General features: G+C 49.8%; 2 protein-coding genes across 2 annotated transcripts in view; one reads left to right on the top strand and one right to left on the bottom strand.

The window, feature by feature from the left end:
• Window positions 1-4,924: 4,924 nt before the first annotated feature.
• Window positions 4,925-12,433, bottom strand: KIAA2013 (the record flags this gene model as incomplete). Its single annotated transcript, XM_083453989.1, has 2 exons — window positions 4,925-8,474; window positions 11,413-12,433. 2 exons carry the CDS (start codon window positions 12,431-12,433, stop codon window positions 7,615-7,617), a joined length of 1,881 nt encoding a protein of 626 aa, XP_083310115.1. The 3' UTR covers window positions 4,925-7,614.
• A 1,125-nt stretch (window positions 12,434-13,558) lies between these two features.
• The window catches only part of PLOD1 (procollagen-lysine,2-oxoglutarate 5-dioxygenase 1), a 29,804-nt gene continuing 24,301 nt past the window's right edge, over window positions 13,559-19,061 (top strand). The window contains exon 1 of the mRNA XM_083453922.1: window positions 13,559-13,763. Within this exon, the coding sequence (XP_083310048.1) occupies window positions 13,682-13,763 (82 nt within the window). The 5' untranslated portion in view covers window positions 13,559-13,681. The remainder of the gene's footprint in view (window positions 13,764-19,061) is intronic.

Here is a 19,061-nt window from a genome sequence, read left to right as displayed (position 1 = left end):
ACGGGGCCAAGCCGGTTGGAACATGTTCAGACTGGTTGAAACCAATCCAAGCCTGTTTGAGCATGTTTAGGCCGGTTTGAACCGGTCTAGGCCGGTCTGTGCTTGTCCAAGCGGGTTCGAAATGGCCGAGATTGCTTTGAACCAGTCGAGACTGGTTTGTGCCAGTCCAAACCAGTTTCAAACAGTCTAGGCCGCTTTGTGCTGGTCCAAGCCGGTTTGTGCTGGTCCAAGCCAGTTTGAACTGGCCCGAGCCAGTTTGAACAGTTCTAGACAGATTCAAGCAGTTCCAGGCCAGTTGGAGCAGGTGCAGGTCATTTGAAACTGGCCCAAGTTGGTTCGAACAAGTCCAGGCCGGTTTGAACAGGTCTATGTCGCTTGGAACCAGCCCAGACTGGTTGGAGCCAGGTCATACCAGTTGGATCCAGTCCAAGCCGGCTCAAACCAGCCCAAACCAGTTGGAAAAGGTTCCAGGCCGGTTTGAGTATGTCTAGGCCTGTTTGAACCGGTGTAGGCCGGTTTGTGCTTTTCCAAGCGGTTTTGAACCGGTAGTGGCTGGATTGTGCCAGTCCAAACCAGTTTGAACCCGTCTAGGCTGGTTTGTGCTTGTCCAAGCCGGTTTGTGCTGGTCAAAGCTGGTTTCAACCGGTCTAGGCCGGTTTGAACCAATCCAAGCCAGTTTGAGCCGGCCCAAGCCAGTTTGAACAGTTCCAGACAGCTTCGAGCAGGTCCAGGTCAGTTGGAACAGTTCTATGCCGCTTGGAAACAGCCCAGACCGATTGAAACCAGTTCATACCAGTTGGATCCAGTCCAAGCCAGTTCAAACCAGCCCAAACCATTTGGAAAAGGTTCAGGCGGGTTCCAACTTGACCAGACCAGTTTGAACTGTTCCAGACTGGTTGGAACTAGCTCTGACTGGTTGCAACAGGTCTAGGCTGGTTTGAACTAGTCCAAGCCGATTTGTGCCGGTCGAAATGGCAAAAGAACGGCTCTTCCTACGGCGGTTGTAAACAGTGCGGGAGCTGCCGCAGGCAGGGGAAACAAAAACCTCTTTCCAAGGCGACGCTCCACGACGCAGATCAGCCGCAGCAGGAACAAAAAACAGGAAGCAAACCCAAAGAGCTAAGGTGTCTGAAAGAGGTAGATCCCCGGCCGTGCCAGAGTAATAAAGCACAAGCCACACGCCCCGTAGGCCAGCCGATTGGCTGGCCAGGGGATGACGTGGCTGGGGATACCCTCAATCGCGCAGAGGTTGAGAGCCAGCCTCGGCACACGTGGAGAGGGCGTGAAGCCCACAACTCCACCTCCTCTCCAGTTCAGAAGTGGTTTTCTGGTGTCCAATTCTTGCCAAATCCAGCAAAGTCCTAAGAATGCTCTCAGGACCTTTGAGAACTTAGGTTGGGCATGTCAAAGGTGGCAAACAAGTTCCTTGCTTCAGAATAGCCCTAAAATGCCACTTGCTTCTGGTAAACCGGAGCCTTCTCCCTCGAGACTTTATAGCTTCTCTTTTTTAACTCGGTTTCAACACCTCTAAGTTGGGAGAATTAAAGGACAAGGGTCAACACTTCTTAAGCCATCCACAAGCTATAACTGTCAATTTAAAAGGTTCCGCTGCTGAAAAAGGTATTCAAATATACCTTCCTGAAGAAACCAGAGGCCTTTCTCCTGGGCATGGTCAGCCAATTGGTGCCAAAGAAGGATAGAACTTTTTTTATGTATGCAACAACAGCAGCAAGAATACTCATCGCGAAGTATTGGAAGACACAAGATTTACCCACCTGGGAAGAATGGCAGATGAAGTTGATGGACTATATGGAACTGGCAGAAATGACTGGCAGAATTCGAGACCAAGGAGAAGAGTTGGTGGAAGAAGACTGGAAAAAGTTTAAAGACTATCTACAGAAATACTGTAAAAATAATGAATGTTAGAACAAAGTTGGAATGAAGCTATATGGCTTTAGCAGAAATGTTATAAGGAATTAAGTATAAACAGATTAATAGAGTGTTAAAGGAAAAAATAAGGTTAGAATGTTTTAAGATAATTATAGGATAGAAAACAGAGGAAGATGGAAAGGAATTGCTGAAACAATTAATAGAAGTGGAACACAAAAAGGGAGGTGTGAGGAGGTCGTTGAAATAAGTGAATGGAAGATAAGATATTGAAATTGTTTGATGTGTTTTAAATTGTTTTTGTTTTTGTTTTGTTAGTTTGATGTGTTAGTGTTTTGTAGTGTCTTTGTATTGTATTGTATTATTATTTTTTTGTTGTTGTTGTAGTGTTTAAATTGTTGGAAAAGTAATAAATATTATTTTTTAAAATAAAATAAAATCATAGAATCATAGAATCATAGAGTTGGAAGAGACCACAAGGGTCATCGAGTCCAACCCCCTGCCAAGCAGGAAACACCATCAGAGCACTCCTGACATATGGTTGTCAAGCCTCTGCTTAAAGACCTCCAAAGAAGGAGACTCCACCACACTCCTTGGCAGCAAATTCCACTGTCGAACAGCTCTTACTGTCAGGAAGTTCTTCCTAATGTTTAGGTGGAATAAAAGGTTCTGCTGCTGTTCTTAACTTAGAACTTCAGAATGCAGGACTCCTGCAGTTTAGCAACACTCCAGATTCCAACTTACCGTATAATGAATTGAAAAAAAAATGTTTAAAATAACTTTTGTAAAAACAAACAAACCCAGAAGCCTTTTATTAGGTATTGTAGGTACCGACATTCCAAAGGATCAGAAAAGACTTTTCATGTATGTGACAACAGCAATGTGGATGCTACTAGCCCAGAGATGGAAAGAAGACGAAGTTCCTACCAGAGAGGAATGGCAAACCAAGCTGTCGGACTATGCAAAAATGACAAAACTGACCAGAAGGCTCAGGAACCAAGAAGACCAAAACTTCAACAAAGAATGGGGAAAAATTATAATTTATTTAGGAGACTAGTGTAAGCAGATGAAAACCTTAGCAGGATTTTAATAACACTTGTAATGTAGTGAATATTCTGGATAATATGGAAAGATATAAAATATGGACTATGAAATGATATGCAGTTGAGAAGATGGGCAATAGGATCCATGGAGGGGAAGGTGGAAAGTCCAGAGATTTGGAGAAATCTCTAAATAGGGATATGTAATTTGGATTGTTATAATTCTATACTTGTAAAATCAAATAAAACTTATTATATATGTAAAAGGGAGGCTTGGACTCTTCCAGAGTCACTGACTCTGCCTACTGTGGGGCTCCCTGCCTTCCGCCCCAGCAGCCCCAAAGGGCACCAGCTACAATTGCTCTGAAGACAGCAAGGAGAGAGGTAGCAGGTTGCACCCCATAGGAATGCAGTAGCAAACTGCTCCTTCCGCCTACATTAAAGCTAGTAGTACAGGATGAATAAAAAGTTTTGCAAAATGTAAAAAAGGAAAAAAAAACCTTTAGATACTTCCAAGCAGAAACTGCTGCTTGCCTTCTATCACTGTGCCATTGAGAGCGTGCTCACTTATGGCTTATGTGTGTGGTACGGAAGCTGTACTACCCAGGACAGGATGGGGTTGTGCAGGGTTGTTAAGGCAGCAGAGAGCATTGTTGGCTGCCCACTCTCCACCTTAGAGCAGATTTATGCCACAAGGTGCCATAGGAAGGCACTGGACATAGTAAAAGATCCATCGCATCCTGGTCACTGTCTCTTCGAGCTCTTGCCGTCGGGACGGAGATACACGACGATGAAGACAAGAACGAGCCGTCTTAAGAACAGCTTCTTCTCCAGAGCGATCTCGGCCCTGAATGGGAAGCCCGGACTTTGAAAGTCAACTAATCTCCCTTGCTGTATCATACTGTATTGTTTAGTTAGTGTTTTTATGGAGCAGTCAAGTAATTTCGTTGTCCCCGAAGGGGGCAATGACAATAAAGATATTATTGTTTATTATTATTATTATTATTATTATTATTACATGAAGACATGGTAATTAGTGTTAGCAAATCACTCCTCCGTTGCTGATATGTGGCTGGAAAGTCACATGTCACTGTTTACGTTCCTGAGCTGGGAAAGCCTGAAGATGGAAGTTAGTCTTATCTCTTTCCGTTACGTTGTGCTTTTGCACTGTGTTTCTCTCTGTGTGTCTGCTGCTGAAGAAGAGAGCAGACGCCATTAATATTTGTCCTGTAAATATTGCAAAATAAATCTAAGAATGCTCACATTCACGCTTCCAGTCGTCACGGCAGACTCTGCTAATTAATAGCCTGCACAGGATCATCCGACCTGTGTCATTGAGCACACCGGAATGAAGACTGATGTCCATTCCGGGGGAGAGCAACACCAGACAACGCCTGGAGAGGTTTGTCGCATACCAGGGGCAGTGTGGTGTAGTGGTTAAGAGCGGTAGTCTTGTAATCTGGGGAACCAGGTTCGCGTCTCCGCTCCTCCACATGCAGCTGCTGGGTGACCTTGGGCCAGTCACACTTCTTTGAAGTCTCTCAGCCCCACTCACCTCACAGAGTGTTTGTTGTGCGGGAGGAAGGGAAAGGAGAATGTTAGCCGCTTTGAGACTCCTTCGGGTAGTGATAAAGCGGGATATCAAATCCAAACTCTTCTTCTTCTTCTAGGGCGTGTTACGGACAATTATTATTTAGGTTTCTGTTGAGAGCCAGTGTGGTGTCATGGTGAGAGTGTAAGGACTAGGACCACAGAGACCAGGGTTCAATTCCCACTCGGTCATGAAGCTCACTGGGTGATCTTGAGCCAGTCACTGCTTCTCAGCCTAACCAACCTCACAGGGTTGTTGTGAGGATTAAATGAGAAAGGGGAGAACCATGTATGCCACTTGAGCCACTTGGAGAAAAAAGTGATATATAAATGCAAAAAATAAGCAAAAAAACAAAACAACAACCCATCCCCCCAAATATAAAAAATGTTGATGGAGTCAGTAGGTATAGATTTGGAAAGTTTTTATTTCCTAGAAAAAAACAACAACCCACCCAACCTCAAAACCTTTGGTGTTTTAAATAAAACAAATCACATTCAAATCATCAGAAAGTCTATGTCTCCCCACAATCCAGAAGCTTAGAAAAGAGAACACTGCAACAGGTTTGGAGCAATAACTATTTCTCCCCCCCTTCCTCCAAATGCTAATTAAAGTAGACTATTTTGTACATTATGCTTACGGAGAAGGCAGAGAAATTCATTACCAGCACAAGCATTAACCTGTGAGAGATGAACACATAGACATTCTTAATTGCTGTTAACTCACTCTGCAGAGTAGCACTGCGAGTGCAAAGAACCAACATCACATTTTTAACAACAATAAATTAAAGTACATGAAAAGAATGAGCCAACATTCAATTATAGGGTGGGGTGGGGGAAATCTTGAATTAGATTGGGAACCAGCCAAAAAACAAAAACAAAAAAAGAGAGGGGAGGGGAGAAGATGGGATTTTATTCATTTCCTATAAACACTAAACATAACAAGCCAACATGTAATTTTCAAGTATTCTCCACTAAAGAGAGTAGATGTTAATGGAAACCAACGGCCCTGTAAGAGAGCGATGCAGAAGAGAGAGACAGAGATGGGAAAGAAACACAAGTGCTAGTATAATTTCTTACCAGAGACGTTTTCATTTCCCCCACCTACCCATGAACCCTCCCACCAAGGCACAAAAGGGCATATGTTGCTTTCAAAAAGTTCCTTGTTCTTCAGCTGAAGTCTTGTCCAGTGCTGGGTCGCTGAGAGATCGGAGTCATTCACACACTCAAGACACAGAGATCTTTTGGTTCAGTTAATAGCACAGGGTGTCAGTCCACATTGTTTAGCTCACAGTCAGAAAAGACACTCAGTTGCGCCCCCCCCCCTTGAATGATGGGTGGGTGTGCGCACACACACACACACACAGAACAGGAGCTCTCAAAAACATTTAATGTTAGCAAACAGATTCTATCTCTAAAGCTGAACATTTTGCAGTGCAAAAACTCCAGGTTTTGTTTTAAGCAAGAAAACTACTGATGGCACCGCTACAGGGAAAGGCAAACTCTTACCTGCTCCCACCTTCTCTCTTGGTAAGGTCTTTTGCCAGCCTTGGGCCTTCCAGGTGTTTTCGAATACAACTCCCATCAGCCCCATCCAGCACGCAGGGAGATGTAGTTCAAAACATCTGGAAGGCACTAAGCGAGACTTGCAAAGTCTCAAAAGTGTCTCTCTCTTCCCCACTCCCGAATCTTGGCTCCACCTCCTCGTCTCCGACCTGAAAGACGTTGAACTCTCACTGTGATGTTGTCTTTCAGGTGTTGAGAATCTGCAAGCGGGCCCCAGGGGGGCTAGTGCTTTGAGTGGAACCCAGGCAAACCCCCACCCTGAATAGAGTCTTCTTCATCAGCAACTTTTTCCAGGTGACGACAATGCTGGTTGCACCAACTATTTGATGGGTAACCAGGTCTGCATTGCGGGGGGCGGGGGGACGAACCCCAAAAGAGGCAACAGGGGCCTCAGATCCTCCGGGAGTAAAAAGGACACACTCACCCTGAACACATAGCAGTGGATGAAGAGAGCACACTGCGGATTTCCGGGATTCCAGTAGTACACACACTATATGCAAAAGACTTCCAGTCACTTCTCTCCCTTGGTTGCATGCTTTATTTGGGTGGGGCAGGAATTGTAATTTTTGTTTTTTGAATAGAAAGAGCTGCTCACCTGCCATTTTTCTCCCCTATGTTTTAACACTAAAATCTGGCCTTTGGTGCTGTTAATGATGACACCTCCCTCCCAAGTGTCATCCAGAGCACCAAAGCGAAGTGCCTCATCAGGTCTTGCGAGATGTGGCAAAGCTCAAACCCCACATGCCATTTCAGCTCCAGAGGGAGGGAAAAGCAGGCTGCTACCTGAAGCCTCCCCATCACCGCCTCTTGGGCTATTCGATTCCTGGCAAACGCTGAACATTTAACCTGTCAAGGAAAGCCTTCTTTCCCCATAGGAGTTAGAATCAAAGGCGTTTTACTCCACTGGTTCCTCTGTACCTCCACTGCACCGTGAGCCTGGCACTTCTCATCTAATAAGCCGCCACACACTTTCCTACCTCTAGGACTAGCAGCAGGGCCACCTGCAACACAGATGATCGATTTACAGGGAGCAGTTAATACCACCTGCTCTCCTTCAAGGGAAATTGTGTGCATGTCTATACAGCAAACACACTTAATACTAGCTTAGCAGTTGGTCAAATCCCCTTTCTATTGACGGTCCTGGGGTGGCAACACAGCAAGATCAGAGCATTACAACTGGTGAGCTACCTTCGGGACAGCCACTGGGAGATTGTTTTAATGTGAAGGCCGTCCGCAAGGGACCCCAATGAAGCAGAAACTGCTGGCGTGCACCCACCCCGGATACTTTCTTGTAAAGGACCCAACACTGCAATTTGGAAAATTGAAAATAAAAGCGTTCAGACTCCTCTTTATAGGCTCCCAGGCAAAGTCTGGTTGCCTTCCACGCAGGGATGCTGCTCACCTGCAGGTCGTTCAAAATTCCTGGCTCCCTGGCTCTGGGAGGGTTGGATTACACACACACAAAAGGCAACCCAAGAAGCTGAGTCGGTCTGCTGAACATCAGGCATCTGAAGCAGGCCCGGCTGGTGAGGGTTTATACCTTGCTCCGAAAGAGCGGCTTGGCTCCTGGCCCGCAGTACTCGTTGTAGATGAGTTTGAAGAGGAACAAGTGGAACAGGGTGATGAGGGAAGCCACGCTGAACCAGAAGAGGAAGGGCAGGCCAGGGTACTGCTTGGCCATGTGCTCCTCGTGGTCCAGGATGGCTTTCAGGTGCAGCGTGTGCCTCAGGTCCTGCAGGTGGACCAGGTCTGTGGAGATGTAGAGCAGCGGGGTGATGGGCTGCGTCACCATGACGGGGAAGGTGTGTCCTCGTGGCTCCGACGTGAGCTCGATGGGGTCATTGGCACAGCCTCCCTCGCAGGCGTACAGCTTGACTGGCTTGTCCTGGAACTTGACCGAGACATGCAGGAAGGGCTTCCCGTCCGAGTCCAGCAGGACGGCCAAGTTGATCAGGTCCTTGTTGTAGTGGATGCCGCGCAGGGAGTAGCTGTTGTGGAGCACGTCGGGGTCGGCCTGGAACTGGAGGTGGTTCTCCGTGAACTGGAGCCCGCCGAAGCTGAGCACCATCCCTTGCATGAGGCCGTGGGCCCCCGTTGCGACCAGGCCTCTGCAGCCACGCTTCTGGAGAGTCAGCTTCCACAAGTTTGAGAGCTGGAGGATCTGGGGGACAGTTGAGAGCCGGCCCGGCCAGAGGTTCTCGGCGTGCATTGTGGCATGGCCGCTGAAGCAGTGGTCAGCGTAGTTCAGGGTGGCCTCCATCTTCTCTCTCTCCTCGCTGCCAATGAGAGGGTCAAGGAGGGGAGAGGGCGTGGTGGAGAGGACGTAATACAGGGTCATGTTGACGGTGTCACTCGAGGGGGTGTGAGCATCGGTGATCTTCCTCATCTCGACCCCTGAAACGGACAGAGGAATTATTATGGAGATCTTTCCTCCATAACTCAGCTTATATGTAAGAACATAAGAAGAGCCTGCAGGATCAGGCCAATGATCCACCTAGTCCAGCATCCTGTTCTTTCACAGGCTGCCCACCATTTGATCCTTATTACGAGGCAGGCTTGGCTGTGGACGAGCCACTTGGAATGGCCCACACATCAAACCTCAGAGATGGACATGAATTATAGCTTGGGCTTCCCTCCCCGCTTTTGAAATCCTGTTTCTCTACTTCTCTAGCTCAGGCAGCTGCAAATTTAGAAGTGTGAAGGAACTGGAAGTCTGCGCTTGCGCACAAATGAAAGGATCCTAGTCACAAGGCTGGCGGTAGGGAGTGAAATGTAACGGAAGAGTTAAGAGGAGAAACTCCTCCAAGAAATTGCACCTCTGTATAGTCACATGCCTCCTATTTTAATCCACTTTGCAACACTCCCAGGAAAACTATGCGGCTGAGTGCGTGACTAGTTTTTGTAAGGCTGCAGTGTTTTGGTAATCAGACCTGAGGATCAACAAAGGAACATGATAACATAAGAAGAGCTCTGCAGCTGGATCTGGCCAAAGGTCCATCTAAGTCCTGCATCCTGTTGTCACCGTGGCCAACCAGATATCTCTGGGCAGCCTGTAAGCAGGACCTGAGTGCAACAACAGCTCTCACTTGTGATTCCCAAACACTGGCATTCAGAGGCACACTGCCTCCAACAGCGGAGGAAGAACCTAACCATGGTTGGTTAGTAGCCTCCAAGCATTTGTCTGTCCCCCTTTCCAAACTGACATCCATCTCTGCAACTTCTGGGAGAAGCCAATTCCAGAGTTTACCAAGTTTATTTCCCTTCTTATTTATTTGCTTCCTTGGTCACCAGATATGAAGTATCTCAAGGCAACTAAAGGTACACCTTAGAAGCAGACAAAGTTTAGAAGCATTCGTCTTGTGTAAAGTGTTGAACCAGAGGGTGAGATGATGGTTTGATTGACACATTGTTTAATCCACTAGAATGCTTCATGAAGCACGGTAGGGAAAAGGTTGTATCAGAATTAGTCACTCTCATTAGCCAGGGAGAGAAAGGGAAGAGGAATTCTCAGGGAAGGGAAGCAGCCCAGTGATAGAGCATCTGTTCTGCACACAGAAGGCCTCACCAGCCGCTCTGAGCCGGGCTTCAGCTGGGGAGGGCGGGATATAAATAAATAATTATTATTATTATTATCATCATCATCACCAGGTAGGGCTCCCTCCCTGAAATCCTGGAGAGCCACTGCCAGCTGGAGTAGGCAGCACCCAGCTAGATGGACCAATAGCTTGACTCAGCAGAAGACAGCTTCCCATGTTCCTTTGAACACAATAAGTTGCCTTATACCAAGTTAGCCCATCTAGTGCAATACTGTTGACACTGACTGGCAGTCGCTCGCTGGAGTTTAGGACAGGAATCAAAGGTGCAGCATTCTGCAAACAAAGTGTGTGTTCTGCTGTTAAGTGACAGCCCCTCCCACTTCTCTGAAAGGGCATTTTATCAGGCCCATCCACATAAAATTCTGGATTACACAGCAGGGCAAAATGCAAGGTCACAGGGCTCTAACAACCAAACCAATATGTTACATCACATGTCTCAAAAGCTCTATTCCTTATTTCCCAGAGCGTGGAAGTGGGCCACAGTTAATCAGTAAGGAAGGAGATGAACTCTGCATATGCTTAAGAAGCACCCTTGAAGAAGCCAACACACATGCAGGAAACAAGACAGCCTAGTTGATGAGCAATATGGGATATAAACAGCCCCAACATCAATATCACATGAGTTGCTTGCTTCTGCTTAACAAGCCCTTAACCTTGTTTATTTATACTTCTTAGCTCTCTCAAAACAGCCTACTGTTAAAGTCTACGAAAAGGACAATATATTAGCACTAGCAACAGTGAAGCGTGAGCAGTTCGATGCAATCACATGTTCTTCTTTAAAAGGGAAAACTGTGTGCCCATTCTCAAATCTTTCATTTGCAGGATCATAACTGAAGAAAAGCTAACTGCAACCTGCCCCAGAATGCCTCTGCCCACCAGAAAGGAAGTGGTAGAACATCTGATTTGCACACAGACCGTCCTAGGTTTGACCCCTGGCATCTCCACACAGGGCTGGGAAAAGACCCCTGGAGTGCCACTACCAGCCAGTGTGGACAATACTGAGGTAGATGGTCCAATATGCTAACTTCTATCTAAGACCACTTCTTATATTAACTGGACATAATCCTCCTTGATTTCTGTGCACCAGGAATGCTGAACCTACGGGTGGTTGCTGGGTGACAAGTCCCATCAGTCCTGCCCCCCGGGCATGCTGAGTGGGGCTGAGTCCAACCATGTGTGAAGGCCTGCACCTTCCTCTGCCCTGCTGTACATCAAGAAAAAGGCACCCCTCTGATGTAATGCCTACCAGGAGTAACTCCTATTCTTTCACAGACCCAGGCCAATCGCTCATGGTTTATGCACATCTCCCAAATCTCACCCTCCCTACAACACCCTCAAAGAGTGGAAGGTGCAAGTGACAAACATCATTAATCCAATCTCAATTATGCACCGGTGCCGGCAGGTGGGCTCCAGCGTGCTGGTGGGGACTCAGTCCAAATATGCTTCCATCAGCTCTTATTAGCACCAGGCGGGCACCAGCCTTTAAATGCTCCACAATGCCTCTGATGTAGAATTACTTTTTGGTGGGTGCAATTAAAATAGTGGAAATTCACAGCGCAGCCGCCATGGCCATCTCCCACTGCTGCCAGGACAGACCGAGACAGGAATAGGGAGCACTTTGCAAAAAGCCCCCGCCTCGAACCCGGATCTGGCCCTGGTTCTGGACCAAGGGGAAACCATAGAGCTTGATGTTGCCATTTCGTTCCAAGCCGGGGCCGCGCCAGCCCAGCTCTCACCTGAGATAAACAGGTCGGCCCACGCCTGCCTGTGTTCCTGCACCAAGTCCTCCGTCCTCATCCTCATGACTTCCAGCATCTCCTTCTTGGCCGCTTCCCGGAGCCGGCCGAAGGTTTCGTCCACACGTGCGGCCTCGACGGGCTCCGAGGTGTGCACCACGGACAGCAGGGTCTCGTCGAACTGGGACTTGGGCGCCACCTGCACCCGGTTGACCAGCTTCTTGGCCGCCACCACCACCAGGACCACCTTGTCGCCCACGGGCTGCAGCACCCGCCCAGAGGAGAGGAAAAACTGCCGGTCTCCCGACTTCTCCATGCTGGTGATGAACTTCCCCCCGCCGTTTCCCCCGGAGGCGGCCGAGGCCGGTCCGGACACCTCAAAGGCCACCAAGCGGTCGGTGGGGTTGGCAATGGCTACTCGCTGCAGGTAGAGGTGGGGGCGCCCGCGGTGGGCTAGCAGCTCCTCCCGGATGGTGACGCAGCCCCCGCCGGCCGCCTCGGAGGCAGCCGGCCCGGTCTGGACACACCGAACCCAACGGACAGCGCCTTCCTTCAGCATGGCCACGGCAGCCCCCACTTCAGCGACAGCATTAGCCGGTGGCCGGAGCTGCGCCAAGGCGGCGTATTCGGTGGCATGGGCCAAGGTGGGCGCTGGGCCTTTCCCCGCCGAGGCTGCCACCCAGAGCCGGTTGGCTGTGGCGTCCAGCAGCAGGTAGCCGTTGCCCACCAGGGCGGGTGGGGAGCTGGCATCGTCGCCGCCCGCCGGGTGCCCGGGGGCCTGGGGCAGCAGCCTGGCTTCCCCTTGCTGTGCCCAGGCCTGCCAGGCCCGTGTCTCGGCCTGCAGGCAGAGCCCCGCCGCGCCCCCGGGCGGCTGCCGGGAACTCCAGGGCAGGAGTCGAGGCCAGGCCCCTCCGAGGTACCAGTAGGCCACCAGCAGGAAGCCCAGTAGGGCCAGCAGGCGCCTCGCCCAGCTGCTCGACAGCAGGCCCGGCAGCCCCTTCAGCCGCTGCTGCATCCACATGGAGGACGGCGAGGGGGCAGAGCAGTCAGGTGCAAGGAGACAGCGGGACGCCGCTCGCTGCCAGCCCGGCCGCTACCTCATGGCCCCCGGGCGGCGCGGCTACGCGAGGCCCCGGCTCCGAGGCCTAGTCGCGCTCGCCCCACCAGCAGCGCGCGGCCTCGGCTCGCCCGCCTGCCCGCTCGGCGGCGGCGGCTCTCTCGGAACGAAGGACGCAAGGGCGGAGAGCGGTTGGGCAGCTTCTTCCCGGCCGCGGAGCGAGGCGCTGGCTTCGCCTCAGCCGGACGGGCTCTCTCGTGAACGGCGAGGCGGGGCGGTGGCGGCTGAGTGACGGCCCAGCGGGAAGGGCAAGCCCCGGCCGTCAGGCGGATCCCGCGGCTGGCGCTGCTCCTCCTGCTGCTGCCGCCGCCGCCGCCCGCAGAATTTTTTAATTTTTATTTTAAAGGAAGACCATGGTCAAAGTGCCTCTGGCCATCTGCAGAGTGCCCGTTTCCACAGCAGGAGCATTTTTCAGACAGGGGGTCTTTCCCCAGACCTTCCTGAAGATGCTGCTGGGTATTGAACCTGGGACCTTCTACGTGCAAAGCGCAGAATCATGGAATTGTAGAGTTGGACGGGATCCCATCCCCAGGGTCATCTAGTCCGACCCCGTGCAATGCAGGAATCTTTTGCCCATCGTGGGCTGCCTTGAGATGAAGACTCTCATGCAACACACGAAGCTGCCTTATACAGAGTCAGACCCTAGCTCTGCATTGTCGACAATGACAGGCAGCTGCTTTCCTGGCTTTCAGCCAGGGGACAGTCCCAGTCCTGCCTGGAAGATGCTGAGGATTGAATCTGGGGCTTTTTTAACATGCGGCTCAGGAGCTCGGCCACTTTCTTGCTCCACCGAGCTCAGTATTGTCGACACTGACTGGCAGCGCCGGCGGCTTTCCGCGGCTCTTCCTGGAGGTGCTGCCGGAGGGGAGGTTCTGCGTGCAAAAGCAGGAGCTCTGCCCCTGAGCTGCATCCCTGCCCAGGATCTCGGTGTTTCAGGGGGGCAGAAACGAAAGTGGGGTGGGCGGGATACGGTGGGGCTGTGCTGGAGAAAGAGAGGAGGAGCTCCCCTCCGGAGGGGCGTTGTTTATTGCGTGGCACAGCAGCCCCGGGACGTCTGGGAGGGACTTGTGCAGTTGCATCCCAGATGCCTTTCCTTCTCCCCCGCGAAAAGTGAGAGTTACTTTCGCCCCCCGAAGCAGCACCGTTCCCACGATGCCCCTCCGGTCCCAGATGCTGCTGATCCTGCTCTTCTTCGCCGCCCAGGGCACCCACGGAGGAGCCAAGCGACAGGACGGTAAGTCTCCGAGTTGGAAAACTCAGGCAGCGCCCCACATCATGGGGGAGCTTGCTTGGCACCCCTTTTCTCCCCTCGGGACCAGGCAGAAACTCCCAGTGGAGGCTGGACGGTGAAAGGCAAATGGGGATGCTAACCCGCCTGCGCCCCAAGCCCCTGTCGCCTCTGCTTGTCTTCTTAAATCCAGCCCAGGGACGGAGCTGCCTGCCAGTGTCCTCCTCCTCGTAGTCTGAGGTTTGCCCTTGCAGGACTCAGCATGGAGACAAACCTAGAATTAGTTGGCTGTGCCTGCCATTGGATCTACCGGTTGGGCACTGAGGGCCTGAGGGGCACTGGATTGCCCACCAATATTTGGTCACTGAGAGTGCAGAATGCTGAATTTACGATTATGGACTAAAGTTCAGGCCTTTTTACTCCATGCTAGTTTATGTGGAATAGAGAACCGTTGCATGTTTTTGAGGGGAGGTGGGGTGTAAATTCTGGCCAAAATCTGTGGTGATCCTACTTCCAAGATAACTTGTTTAGGGTCGGGTCGGGCAAGCTCTGATGGTGTTTCCTGCTTGGCAGGGGGTTGGACTCGATGGCCCTTGTGGTCTCTTCCAACTCTATGATTTTATGATTCTATTCTATGATTCTAAGCATTTGGTGAAAATCACATAAAGCGTTTTCCCCATTTAGACCTTGGGTTTTTGCAGTCCGATTTGGAGTACGCCTCTGAATACAAGTTGCTGGGAATTACAAGTGTGGGGAGTGCTTTTGTGCTTAGGTCCTGTTGGGAGTTTCCTTCTGGGGGGGTCAGGAAGCCAGACTAGATATGCCCTTGGCCTGATCCATCTTCAAGACTCCTCTTATGTTTAACCAAGATCATACAAGGGAGTTAGAAAGATGCCTCTCTCTCTTACATGCAAGATACGTTCCCACACTGATTTTTAATGTGTGTTGCTGGTCCCTGAAAGTACAAACTGGACTTGGGCGTGAGTGTGGGGCACAGGACAAAGTGCTTGGGGTATGAGTTTGAGATTTATTTTGTAGAAAACACTGCATGAGGACTTGCTAAATGTTCCATGTTAGCTAACACAGCTTATGAGGCTGTCATCTGAAGAACGGGACAAAAAAAATTAAAAATCCACCGTTCTGATTCGTAAATGCAAAGGGGAGGGAACCCCCACCGCGGGGGTCCTACGTGGACACTGCTTCAGGAGGAACGAGGAGCTGCCAGGAATTACGGTTGTAAAAATATTTTAGATTTTCGGCCGGCGAAATGTTTCCAGCTCTGTCGTGGCCACGCAGCAAGAAAGCAAAAAGGTGGTTAAATTGCAATTCAGTCATGCTGCGGGGAAGATTTTCTTCCTGGCTGGTCACCTGGGGTAATGATCTGTTCATACATGTCTGATTTGGAGAGGCAGGAGAGGGGAAGCACTCAGCCACAGGGCAGGGCAAAGCCCAGGAAATGCCTCTGTTCCCCTGCTGTGTTGCATCGTACCCAAAGCCAAATTATTTTGACACCTAAGGCTGAGAGTTAGATAATGGTGAACAACTGGACAAAATTTTCTGCCTAACGGTAAGGCTGGGACATCCATCCCTTCCCCATCTGAAATCACGCTCTGCACGTATGCCTTGGAAAGTTTTCGTGGGAGGGACAGTTGGGGGAGAGCAGCGTGGCAAAGCCCAACTTTGGCAAATGGAAGGGCTTTTTTTTTCCCTTTTCTTTCAAACTGACCTCCCTCCAGAGAGTGCAAATGCCAAGCAGGCATCAGGTATCAGTCTCCTACAGTGCAGAAGAAAGAGGAATTCAGGAATGTGCTTTTCCTAATTCCATGGCAGTCGGCACAGTGAGACCTTTTTTCTCCGAAATATGATAGCCGCTTCTGTCCGGTCTGTCAGGGAGGTCGCTGATTATTGCGGGCTGCCTTTTGCCTTGAGGCGCAGAGTTGCGTTGAACGGAGAGTAAAATGGATTGGCCTGAAAATGCATTTTGGCTCGACTTTTTCAAGCAAATTGCTATAACACAGGAAACTTCCTTATATCAAGTCAGACTGAGGGGCCCATCTAGCTCAGTATGTTTCCCAAATTTGGGTCTCCAGCTGTTTTTGGACTACAATTTCCAACATCCCTGACCACTGGTCCTGCTAGCTAGGGACGATGGGAGTTGTAGTCCAACAACAGCTGGAGACCCAAGTTTAGGAAACACTGGTCTGAGCTAACTGCCAGTGTTTCAGGCAATGGATATTCTCATCTGCACCTGGAGGTGCTGACGATTGAACCTAGGACGTTTTGCAGGCAAGGCAGGAGCTCTGCCACTGAGCTGCGGTTGGCACTCTTTAAGGCATAGGAAGCTCTCTCATATTGAGTCAGGCTATTGGTATGTCTAGCTCAGTATTCTCCACCCAAGCGTTTCTCAAAGCTGGAGCTCCAGCTGTTGCTGGACTACAGCTCCCAATACACCTGGCTAGCAGGACCAGTAGTCAAGGATGATGGGAGTCATAGTCCAAGAACACCTGACCCAAGCTGACTCTACACTGATTGGTTGCAGCCTTCCGGGGGTTTTTATTTAAGAGATTCTGAATACCAGTAGCTGGAAACCGCAGGTGGGGAGGGTGCTCTTGAGGTCAGATCCTGCTTGCAAGTTTCCAACAGGAATCTGATCGGCCACTGTGATAACAAGATGCTGGAATAATAATAATAATAATAATAATAATAATAATAATAATAATAATATTTATATCCCGCCCTCCCCAGCCAAAGCCAGGCTCAGAGCAGCCAACAACAATAAAAGTAACACAGTTTACATAAAATCACAATCAATTAATTGTAATTCATTCTAAAATCAATTCAAAATCAAATTAATGGCAACCATTGGGCTAGAGTTCTGTGAGGATTTCCAAAGGAGGGGGTCAGACTGGCCTTCCACCAAAGGCCAGGCAGAACAGCTCTGTCTTGCAGGCCCTGCGGAAAGATATCAAGGGCCCTAGTCTCTTGTGATAGAGCGTTCCACCAGATCAGGGCCACGGCTGAAAGAGCGCTGGCTCTGGTTGAGGCTAGCCTAACCTCCCTGTGGCCTGGGATCTCCAAGATGTTTTTATTTGAAGATCGTAAGGTCCTCCGTGGGACATACCAGGAATAGGTGGGCCATTGGCCTGATCCGGCAGGCTGTTCTTAGGGTTCTTGCAGACAAGAGTCCTTCTCAGCCCTGCCTGGAGATGCTGGGGATTGAACCCGGGACCTTCTGCATGCAAAGCAGGTGCTCTGCCACTGAGCTACCACCCTTTCCAATAAAAAAAAATCATAATATATTTACTGCCTTCATCTCTCTTCCCCAGGAGATCAAATTCTGCATGGCCAATGTGTTGGAGAATGCATTCAGGCAACGTCAGCAGATTTTAGAATGTTAGATATGCATGGGCATCTCTCAAAGCACAATGCAATAGCCTGTTCCTTACATATCCGGTGTCACTGATCCTCCTGATTGACACACCAGATGTTGTTTGTTGCTACATCTGGATGCATTTCCTGGACCTGCAGGAAGCATTCACTGGGCACTTGGGAACAATAGCGTTCCTGACTGGAGCATGTTTCTGCATGGAATGCTGGAAAGGCCTAGTAACCGGATCATCAGGGCATTTGGGAACGTGGAAGAAATCCGACAGCGGGGCTTAAAAAATTTTCTTTACAGCTGTAGAGTCTCCTTTCCTCACAGCTGCCTCTCAGCTTTGCCTTTGCAGCGTTTCGCTGGGCAACGTGATTTTGTGCAAGACTCTCGTTTCAGAGGGTCTCTCTTTTTTTTACCCACCCACACTGGTGGTTGACGCCCATTGAAACTGATGGGGCAGAAGGCAGGGAGCCCAACAGTAGGGGGCGCCAGAGCAACACTGAGACAAAGGAGAAAGACGCTGGCAGGCAGGGCTTACAGGGTCTTCGCTACGAGATCACATTCATCCGGTGCTATACCAGCTGCACTGGCTCCTGGTGGAGTACAGGATCAGGTTTAAGGTGCTGGTTTTAACCTTCAAAGCCCTAGGACCCTCGTACCTACGGGACCGCCTCTCCTGGTATGTCCCACAGAGGAACTCACGGTCTTCAAACCAAAACATCCTGAAGGTCCCAGGCCACAGAGAGGTTAGGCTGGCTTCAACTAGAGCCAGGGCTTTCTCGGCTGCAGCTCCAACCTGGTGGAACGCTCTGTCACAAGAGACAAGGGCCCTGCAGGACTTGACATCTTTCCGCAGGTCCTGCAAGACAGAGCTGTTCCACCAGGCCTTTGGTCAGGGTGCAGCCTGACTCCCTCCTTTGGCAATCTTTACAAAACTTTAGTTTATGGTTGCCATCAATTTTGATTTTAATTAATTTTTATAATGTTTTTATAATGTTGCACTGTTTTAGTGTTGTTAGCCGCCCTGAGCCCGGCTTCGGCTGGGGAGGGCGGGATATAAATAAAATTTATTATTATTGTATTATTTATTATTACCTTCTGGGCTGGCAGGTGGGTGGAGTAAGATTGAGGGTGGTGTGGCAGTGCCCCATTTGCCCTCATGGGCCATCCTCCAGTGTCCATCTGCCACCTGCAAATATTTGCTTCTGTAAGGTGTCTGTTGGAAACTCCCAAGCAGAATTTGAGGACAAGAGCATTCTGCCCTCCTGAAGTTTCCAGCAACTGTGGAGGCAGAGCTATAGCCAGTGAGAATCCTCTCCATCAATAGCTGTCTTCTCTGCTTAATAAAACATGGAACCAAATGGAGATTGCAGAATTTTGATACTTTCCCCTCCTCCCACCTTCCCTTCTAAGTAGGCATGAAAGGGGATATGGGGAGAGGAGAGTTGCATTATATTTAGTCTGGATGACATCTGGAAGGCAGAACGTGACTGCCAGGGGCTGTAAGAGCAGGTCGCAGGAGTCAAAACACAACAGTAGCCTGCTCAGATGCAGGGCCAAAGGCACTGGTCTGTTACGCTTGCATAATGGTCAGAAAAGGAGCCCTTGAACGGGAGATTTGCCCATGTGAAATCAAAGGTAAACTTTCGTTCCCCTCCCCTTTAATCCAAGTTGACAAGCAGGCCGTCTCAGATGTGCAGATAAGCTTTCTGCTTCTTGATGCTTTGAGCGCTTCCTGTTTAGTTTGGTTCCTCTTCTCTAGCCTTCTTTGAAAGGCTTTGGTACAGCAGGCTTTGTTTCTGAAAGGTCCCCCCCCCAAAAAAAATTTTTTTAAAAAATTCCACAACCAACTCTTCTGTTCAACTGCCCAAACAGTAGTAAGGGAGCGTTTCAGTGGAAGGCAGCCAAGAATTGCACTTGCTCTCAGT

This window comes from Podarcis tiliguerta (assembly GCF_965153285.1).
Source record: "Podarcis tiliguerta genome assembly, chromosome: 8".
Lineage (NCBI taxonomy): Eukaryota > Metazoa > Chordata > Lepidosauria > Squamata > Lacertidae > Podarcis > Podarcis tiliguerta.
The sequence above is the reverse complement of the archived record's forward strand: the minus strand, read 5'-3'. Positions and strand labels throughout refer to the sequence as shown.